Source organism: Cyprinus carpio, chromosome B9 (assembly GCF_018340385.1).
Source record: "Cyprinus carpio isolate SPL01 chromosome B9, ASM1834038v1, whole genome shotgun sequence".
NCBI lineage: Eukaryota > Metazoa > Chordata > Actinopteri > Cypriniformes > Cyprinidae > Cyprinus > Cyprinus carpio.
The window spans coordinates 17,895,805-17,906,077 of NC_056605.1; the positions used below are offsets into that span (position 1 = coordinate 17,895,805).

General features: G+C 36.7%; 1 protein-coding gene across 1 annotated transcript; it reads left to right on the plus strand.

Annotated features, from left to right (window-relative positions):
- Positions 1–873: 873 nt before the first annotated feature.
- LOC109096740 (WD repeat and FYVE domain-containing protein 2-like) lies at positions 874–10,208 on the plus strand. Its single transcript, XM_042731263.1, has 12 exons — positions 874–1,270; positions 3,468–3,535; positions 3,875–3,948; positions 4,066–4,120; positions 4,755–4,905; positions 5,828–5,940; positions 7,085–7,211; positions 7,316–7,421; positions 7,553–7,654; positions 8,731–8,861; positions 8,940–9,048; positions 9,137–10,208. Exons 1-12 carry the CDS (start codon positions 1,134–1,136, stop codon positions 9,164–9,166), a joined length of 1,203 nt encoding a protein of 400 aa, XP_042587197.1. The 5' UTR covers positions 874–1,133; the 3' UTR covers positions 9,167–10,208.
- Positions 10,209–10,273: the final 65 nt, after the last annotated feature.

Sequence of the window (10,273 nt, forward strand, 5' to 3'; positions counted from 1 at the left end):
TGTTCTTTTAGATAACTAAGCTAAAATTCAATAAGCAAATTTCCACTGTGATTGGGTCCAGTTTTCATCAGCTCCATACACTTGCAAAAATTAAACACTTTCTCACTGACAAGACTTTGGAGATGGCGGTTCATGCTTTTATTACATCGCGTCTCGATTATTGTAACTCTTTATACTGTGGCATCTCCAAAACTCAAATTGCCCGTCTTCAATTGGTCCAGAACGCTGCCTCTAGATTCCTTTTAAAAAAGAAATAAAGGGATCACGTCACTCGGTACATCCCCTCGAGAAGCCTTAGATCTTGCCAATTTAGTATACATTTTAAAATCTTATTTGTTTTGAAATCTCTGGACAATCAAGCACCTGTTTATTCATCTGAATTGCTGTATCGGTACATCCCCTCGAGAAGCCTTAGATCTTGCGACCAGAACCTTTTTTAATTCCGCATACCAGACTCAAGCTCAGAGGTGACCATGCCTTCTCAGTAACTGGGCCTCGTCTCTTTTAAAAACCCATTTGTTTTCATTGGCCTATTAGGATTATATTCTTATCTATTCTATGTCCTGTCTGTATTTTAATTTTCTGGTTACAGTTTTTGTATTACAAAATTTTTGATGATGTTTCTTACTGTGAAGCACTTTGGTCAGATTTGTGGCTGTTTTAAATGTGCTATATAAATAAACTAAACATGAAACATGTATTCAGAAAAAAAATAAAACAATATAGACATAAAGAGTTAATTTAATTGTTTTAATTTAACAAATAGCAGAATTGTACAAAATTTGGTGCTGTGAACCTTTGTTCATCCACAAACGTCAATCAAATGGAAAAGGAAATGACTTCAACTTCCGGTTCTACAAATATGGTGTTCGTCAAAGTCAACCCTGCACATCTCAAACGCATACATCTGTGATTCATTCAAGAGGCGGATTGTTTGTGTACGCGGAGAGCGAGAGGCATGTCTGTAGGGAACATGGCATAGAGATCGTGTTTGAGTGAGAGCAGCAGGGCAGTGTGAGAGCTAATCAGCTGACCTGCAGCATCCCTGACCGTCTGCAGGTCTGATAATCGACCTGCGCTCAGCGTGTTATGCTGCCGAGAGAGGACGCAGGTGACGGACAAACTACAGCGCCATGGCGGCAGAGATCCATCAACGCCCGCAGACTCGAAAACCCGTGCTGCTGAATAAGATCGAGGGTTTCCAAGATGTGGTGAATACGGCTGTGATCATCCCCAAAGAGGACGGGGTTATCAGCGTATCTCAAGACAGGTCAGCGCTCGTAGAAACCCACAACAATTAGGCTATTAGAGTTACAGTGCAGAATACACTCAAAGCGCCTTATCTGTACAGTCATGTTATAAGCAGCACCGGCACATTAATAAATAACCTGTTATATAAAATGCATGTGACATACACAGTCGATGATACATAAACACATTGATCCTTTTTTTGTTTTGTTTTAATAAACGATATTCGGAGGAATAAAATGTAATCCCAGTTATCATCACACAGAGAGTGCAAATCGAGGATCGTAGTAAAGAGGCTTTAATATTCAAACACTGATCATTTAAGAAGCTGCTATCAAAGGACTTGGTTTGCGCGTACTGTAAAGCGAGCATTTGCCTGCGGATTTTATTATGCGAGAGGTTTATAGTTCGTGAACGGATCGATGTTTTTAAAAGAATCGTTTAAGTGAACGAATCAGTTTCGTTCACTGAACCGTCCTCTCTTTGAAACGCGTGACTACATTTTCCTTCCTTCAGTGACTGATAAAAACCAACAGAAAGCATTTAGGTCCGGACTGTTAAGTATTTCATTAGTATACTACTGAACAAATACAAACAAATGAAAAAGTCGCTGATTTGAATCTAAAAGATCCGATGCGGAATTGAACGAGACTTCTCATTCGCGAATAAACTGGAAAATCTCGTTTACAAAAGCAGGGGAAATGGCAGAAGAATTAGGTGTGTGTAAAATGATCAGTGACAACACACAAATAAAATTGCATAGGGTCTTTCATTGAGACTCGAAATTTCGTTCGGCTATTATCATGTTTTTTTCTATATTGTTTTGGATCTGGATCTTCATTACTGTGATGAAAACAATAATGGAATCTCTTGGTAGATTTGTAGGCTCGCAATCTTAATAAAGAATACACATTCAGAAAGTGCCATTAGTGGATTTAGTAAACCAATCTAAAGGTTTTTTTTTTTTTAGTTAGCAGATTTACTAATATGTTAATAACACAGCAGTGTGCCCTCCTATTTCATACAAAAAACGTAGACTACCACAGTGCAGTATCTTTATTTAATGCATGCATGTCTTTACTATTGATTTCAGCACTTTAGTTCCAGCTGAATTGTTTTGCAGCTCAAAGTAATGAGTGTCATATGACAGGCTTTGCAAGCCAACCTCAAGTTCATGCAAATAAGCCCTCTGAAAGAGCAGCAGAGGTCATGTCAGCGTCAGACCCATGACAGCTTCCGCTACCAGCCCAGAGGAGAACTCAGTAGTTATGTAGTATGCTGTACTGTGTGGGGAAGTACACAATAGGTTGAGCATGGTACAGAAATATGTCAATACATGCACAATTGTACTTTTTTTTTCTTTAAAAACAAACTAAATGTGATAAGTTGTTTTTATGTAGAAAAAAATACTAAATATTAAATGTTTTAAAGTATTTTAATCTTTTAACAGCCCCTAATTTTTTTTCTAAAGTTATCATTTTTGTTTTTAGAGATTTGTCAAAGCAAAACAGAAATCCTTTCTTCACTTAAAGGGTTAGTTCACCCAAAAATGAAAACCAGCCCATAAAGTACTCACCCTCAAGTCATCCTAGGTGTAAATGACTTTCTTCTTTCAGACAAATCCAGTCAGAGTTATATTAAAAACTGTCTTTGATCTTTCATGCTCTGTTATTGCAGTCAGCGGGTGTTGGAGTGCTTCAGTCCAAAAGAAGTTAAATAAAAAGTGCCCATCCATTAAAAAAAGTGTCTCACACGGCTCCGGGGGGTAAACAAAGGCCACCCGCTGACTGCCATTAAACAGCTTGAAAGATCAAAGACAGTTTTTAATAACTTCGACTGCATTCGTCTGAAAGAAGAAAGTCATTTACACCTAGGATGACTTGAGGGTGAGTAATTTATGGGCTAATTTTAATTTTTCGGTGAACTATATGGCCCACCTTTTCGTACCAGCCCTATGATTTTGAGTACCCTGTCTGATCTTGGCAATGTTTCTAATTCTTGGCAACCAAATTTAGTTTGAGTTCTTATTATGTTTGGCATTAAGGTGATTAGGACTTATCTTAGCCAACGACACGTATTCTTAGATGTGTGTCCTGGTAATTTGTCTACTGTACTGCATGTCTGTTTGGTAAGAAAATGTATGTTGAATACATGTCTGTAAATGTTATAATGAAGATTAATATCTATTGTATTTAATTATTTATTTCAATTTGTTTTAGGACAATCCGTGTTTGGTTGAAGAGGGACAGTGGTCAGTACTGGCCTAGTGTCTTTCACACAATGCCAGGTGAGTCCTCAGTCCAGCACCGATCCTGTGCTGCTTTCTGAGAGCAAAACAGATCTAAACATTATGGGACATGCAATGACATAACTTCAGGAATTTTACTACAAAAGTAAAAGCATGAAGTGAAACCAGTATGGACATGAACTTCAGCTTGTTTTCCCATTCAGACAGGAGTTTCGTTTCTCAGTAATAGCGTCACATTTTTTGCTTGCTTTCTAGTTAACTATTGTAGACTGTGGGGGCACTGGCTCTCAGTACAGGGTGTTTATTTATAGTCAAATGCTGTTCAACGGATTTTGTTGGATAGAATCCCATACTCCTTGTCTTTGTCTTATGTTGCAGTGGCGTGTTCATGTATGTCATTTAACCCAGAGACAAGGAGGATCTCTGTAGGGTTGGAAAATGGCACTGTATCGGTATGTTAATTAAACACTGTTCTTACACACACACCTGTTTTCTATGTAGTAATATATCACTAGCAGGTTCTCAGATACGTTACTAAGCTTCATTAAGCCTGGCGTTTCTCTTACCAGGAGTTTGTCTTATCGGAGGACTACAACCAAATGATTCCTGCACGAACATTTCAGGGTGAGTCACAAATGCAGTCTTAAGCAATTACATTTGACATAAGTCATACGAACATGTTCAAGCATCACAATCTTTCTTTTCAAGTCAACCAGTATTCATTTACTCTCCTGTCTGGTTTGTTTGTCAGAAAAAAATGGCAGATTTGGCGTTATGATTGGTCAGATCGCCTGTCAATCAAACTCCCTGCTAAAAGTCAATTCAGCCATGTACAGAATGGTCAGGTCAGCTCAGTTCAGTACAGAACAATATATATGCAGGACAGCTTAATTATGAAGTACTAAATCTGAACATTCAGCTCTTAATCACAGGGTGCAGTCATGGACTAGAATGGCATTAATGTGAAACCACTAGCTAACCTTTAAAACATGTGGCTTATGTAATGCTTCCAACAAAGATAAATGATGCCGTTATGGATAGAGATACACACGTAGAGTATAAACATGAAGTATATTAAGTGCTGTGGTTAAGGTTTGCTCCTTTGTTACTGAATTTACACTTCTGTGATTATTTGACTATCTGCTGCCTTGTTATATACTCATAATATATATGAGAGCTTAATTGGTTGTTTTTTTGAATGTGTTAAAGTGTTCTCTCTGTGCTTTGCTCATTGTGTCTTGTCTTTTGTTTGTGTTAGCTCATCAGGGTGGCGTGACCGTGGTACTGTTTGTCTTAGAGATGGAGTGGATTCTAAGCACGGGTCAGGACAAGAGCTTTACGTGGCACTGCTCCGAGAGCGGACAGCAGCTGGGCACATACAGGACCACAGCATGGGTGTCTGGACTACAGTATCCATTCATACGCCACTCCTGATATGAAACATCGCACAAAAACCTCCAAGTTTATAGTCAAAATATCAGTCATTGCACTCTCAGTGTTTTCATATTGCTTTGCGTCAATTTGACTTATTTTATTTTTGCTTTATTATAGGAAATAAGCTTCTTTAAATTACTGCTCTTCTTGTAACAAAAACACCAATAATTTACTTAAATGTTAAGTGTGTGAAATGTGATTAGATAAAGGGGTAATGGAAATCCAGTCATTTACTCACCCTCATGTGTTTCCAAACCTGTATGACATTTTTGGAAATGTTATTTTGAGGAATGCGTCCGTATTTAATTTAATTTATTTATTTTTTCATACAATGGAAATCAATGGTAATCAAAACTGTTTGGTTCCCAACATTCTTCAAAATCTCTTTTTTTATGTAATGCAGAAGATGGTCAAACAGGTTTGAAACGACATGAGTAGTGAGTAAATGAAGTCTGAATTGTCAATTTTGGGTGACCCATTCCTTTAATGCAGTAGGAATGTGGTTTCTGTGGTTTTGTGCACACAGCATACATAAACTAGGAGGAGTTAACGTTAGCAGTATGGACACACTTCATCATTACCATAAATATCTTAAAGTGGCAATATGCAAAATTGGTTTGGCTGAAATATTAAGAGGTGGTTTGTTGCCCCCAAAAAACTTTACTACGACTGGTTTAATTTATTACCCAGAAACACAATGCCCTGAAGAACAAAAAAAAGTTACATTATCCAAAATTAATTAAAGAAACTTTAATTTTGTTTTTGGTTAAATGAAAACATCTTATATATTTATGTAAAAAATAATTTTGGTGCAATTTATGGTAATTGTGTAAATAGATGACATTCGGGAGGGGTTTAGAAGTTATATAGCATTGGCTTCTTGACAATCCATGTAAGATTTGATGTGGAAACCAGACATGCCTTCGTTGGAGATCATTCCGGTCAAGTGACGATCCTAAAGCTGGAGCAGGACAACTGCAGCCTGGTCACCACGTTTAAAGGCCACACAGGTGCGTACGCGAACAGCACATTAAGAACAAACACACAATAAAATACACTCTTTAGCCCAGATACATTTGCCATTAGATGGTCTATTGAATCCAAATGTAGAGATTCACACTTGAAATAGGTAAATAAAATAAATACTTAAAGGTATAGTTCAACCACAAATGAAAATTCTGTCAATAATTACTCATCCTCATGTTGTTTCGAATCCATAAGACCTTCGTTCATCTTCAGAACAAAAAATAAAGATATTTTTGATTATACCAAAGAGCTCTCTGCCCCTCCATAGACAACAAGGATACTACCACGATCAGGGAACAGAAACGTAGTAAGGACATTGTTAAAATGCTCCATGTGACATAAGTGGTTTAACCGTAATTTTATGAAGCTTTGAGAATACTTTTGGTGTGCTTTGTGTACCATAATGGACAAAACCACTGATGTCACATGGACCATTTTATCGACGTCCTAACCTTTTTGTGCCTTGATCGTGGTAGTACCCTTGCTGTCTATGCAGGGTCAGAAAGCTCTCAAATTTAATCAGAAATATATTTGTGTTCTGAAGATGAACGAATGTCCTACGTGTTTGGAACAACATGAGGGTGAGAAATTAAGACAGAATTACTGAATTTACTGACAGAATTTTAATTTTGGGGTGAAATATCCCTTTAATTGGGCTTCTCAGTTACAAACAAAAACAGCAGAGAGCAAAAAAAAAAAAAAAATTGACAAAATCTTTCTTAGAAGACCAAAAAAGTGGTAGCATGAAAATAAGCATCTTAGCAAGCAGCTAATAGGTTGATACATGAATCATTAACATGGCAAAAAGAGAAAGCAGTTGGTCAGCTCAAAAAAGCAAATTAAACAACAAACAAGTCTTGTTTGTTCTAAAGTGTACCAAGGGTTAACATTTATGATAAATGACCTCCTTCAATCATTTTAGTGTGGTTGGCGTCCCCTAGTGGCTTGGATTACAATACTGTCACCCACCTGAGTAGCCTTAAAGTCCTCATAACCTCAGGATACATGAATATATTAATCTTCATGCCTACATCCATAAAATATTGTATAAGGGAAACAAATTCCATTACTTGCTCTGTACCTGAATCTGAATCTTTCAACGATGACTGTGAGTGTATATGTGTGCAGGCAATGTCACAGCCCTGTGTTGGGATCCTGTGCAAAGGGTTTTATTCTCTGGAAGTTCTGATCATTCAATCATCATGTGGGACATTGGAGGCCGCAAAGGCACAGCCATTGAGCTGCAGGGACACAAGTAAGACAGATGAATTGTTGTCATGTATTTAAGATATGAGAATAAGCAAAGCACGCTTGTCAGGTCTTAATATTTGAGTGTTTGTGTGTGTGTGTGTGTGACAGTGATAAAGTGCAGGGTTTGTGTTACGCTCCTCACACCCGTCAGCTCATTTCCTGTGGCTCAGATGGAGGAATAGTTATCTGGAACATGGATGTCACACGACAGGAGGTGAGAGAGATACTGTGTAGAGCAAAGATGAAGCGTCTTGTATGATGGGGCTTGCCTCATGTGGTATTTATGTTAGTTACATATGTCTGTTTACGTAGTTTAAGCATGTCCTCATCTGTTTTGTGTCTCAGACTCCTGAATGGCTTGACAGTGACTCGTGTCAGAAATGTGAACAGCCATTCTTCTGGAATTTTAAACAGATGTGGGACAGTAAGAAAATTGGCCTGCGACAGGTACAGTGAACAAATCCACTGCAAAAATAAATAAAACTAAAATATAAATTACATTCAGTTTATTAATCGATATTTTGTCTTGTTTTACAGTAAAATCTAAACGTTCTTAAAACAAGATAAATTTAGTTGAGAAGCTAAATTGTGTAAGATAAGACTTTTTAATATAATACTACACAATCATTCAAATATTTGGGGTCGGTGAGATTTATTTTTTTATGTTTTTGAAAGATGCCATGCTCACCAAGGCTGCATTCATTTTGTTAAAGATACAGTAAAAAGGTAATATTGTGAAATATTATTACAATTTGATTCTATTATATTATTATTTAAAAATGTATTTATTCCTGTAATGGCAAAGCTAAATTTTCAACAGCCATTTCTCCAGTCTTCCGTGTCACATGATCCTTTAGAAATCATTCTAATGTGCTGATTTGCTGCTCAAGATACTTATTATCATCAATTTTGATAATATTGTGCTGCTTAACGTTTTTATGGAAATCTTGATACTTTTTTTTCAGGATACACTGATGAATAGAAAGTTCAGCATTTATTTGATCTTTTGTGAAAATTTAAATGTCTTTACTGTCACTTTTTTAAAAAAATAAGTTTCTTATTAAATTAAATTTGATACATTAGATTTAATCATCCTTGTTGAATCAAAGTAATAATTTCTTAAAAACAAAAAAAATAAAACATACTAACCCCAAACTTATATTCAGTACATTGAATGAAGATTTAAAATATATCTTAAATCAAGTTTAAATATACATATCTGGAATTATATTTAAAGGGGTTTTGGGGATGTACTAGAACAGGCTCTCATACTAGGATGTTCGAAAAACGAATTCTTTTTCACATATTTTACATTATTACAACGTAAAAGTGAAAAAGCATAATAGGACCCCTTTAAAATATCTTACCATAAAATATTTATACGAGAACTGCAAATGCATTATGCATTAAGACCAATTTTAAGAAAATATGACTCCGATTTAGTTTGCAGTCCGTTATTCAGCCTTCAGCCTTCAGCCCACAATTTAATCTCATATAAAGCAGCTTGATTTTCTCTTTCCCAGCATCACTGTAGGAAGTGTGGCCAGGCCGTGTGTGGAAAGTGCTCCTCTAAACGCTCCACTATTCCTCTGATGGGATTTGAGTTTGAGGTGCGGGTTTGTGACAGTTGTCACGACTCCATTACAGATGAGGAGTAAGTCCAATTTTGATTCTCTTCAATGTTTTGAGTCTCTTACATGCTAGAATCACCTAAAGCTTTCTTTTTGTCCAGACGGGCGCCCACTGCAACATTCCATGACAGTAAGCACAGCATCATACACATGCAGTATGAGCCAACCAGGGGCTGGCTGCTCACCTCCGGGACAGACAAAATCATCAGGGTCAGTACCTGTTCTCATTCAGTTGTGAGTGCACTGTTTGCTAAAGAGACTGAGCTAGCTTTAATATCTGTGGTGTGTTTACATTCAGCTATGGGACATGACTCCAGTGGTATCATGAGAATCCTGTGTATCGTCTGAAGCCAGGAAGTAAGAATCAGTGCTGAGAACTGAACTGAGAATCATGTGTTTGTGGAAAAACGTTCAGAGTTCAGGTCACTTTCCATGGGCAGCTTCATCTCATGGAGGAACAACTCAAGGATATCCTGACACTGAACTGACATTGTGTAATTGTATGTATTTGTGCATGTGCACGTGGGGTATGGGAACAAACTTGTAAATATTGTCCAGTTTAAATCTGCTTAGTTCAGGTTGTTTATATTGACATAAACCAGTGTTGTTATATTGTCTGTGAAACTCTTTGCACTCATTCTATCATCATCTTATGTCTTATCCCAAACACAAATGAATCCTTGTTACACTGCATCAACGCATGCTGGAACTGTTTTATATTCAAGTGCCTATACTGCACCTCAATCAGTGGTTTTTGGCGTGGGAAAATAGTCTCTGCTATTGCCTCCTGGTCATCTGACTCTTTAAATGTAAGCACTTAGTTTTACTGGTGTTTTAACACCAGTGAATTTAATTGGAGGATTTAATATGCACATAATCATAAATGTTGTTGTTTACACAGGGTGAAATTCCATAATGCTAATTATCATAATATTGTGTTTGATCTTATTAGGCTGATGTTTCATAGACATCTCATTACTTATAAGAAACATTCACAATATTTAATTCTTTCATTGGATCAGAAAATATTATGGTGGTGGTTTAAAACAAGTTTTGACTTTATTTGTCAGGCATATTTTTTGCTGTATGTTGAATTAAGCAAGTGGACATCTGGGCATTGTTAATAGCTCATTGTAAAGCCACAGTGGGTAAAACATTACAGCTGAATGGTCACATGGTATGGATAAATAAAACAGCAGGAATGCCACAAAATTAAGATGCTTTACTTTGTAACAGTGTAATTGCAAATGTGACCCTGGACCACAAAACCAGTCATAAAAGAGTCCATTTTTGAAATTGAGATTTAAAATCATCTGAAAGCTGAATTAATAAGCTTTTCATTGATGTATGGTTTGTTAGGACAGGAAAATCTGGAATCTGACGGTGCAAAATAATAATAATTTAAAAAAAAAATCAAAATATTGAGAAAATTGCC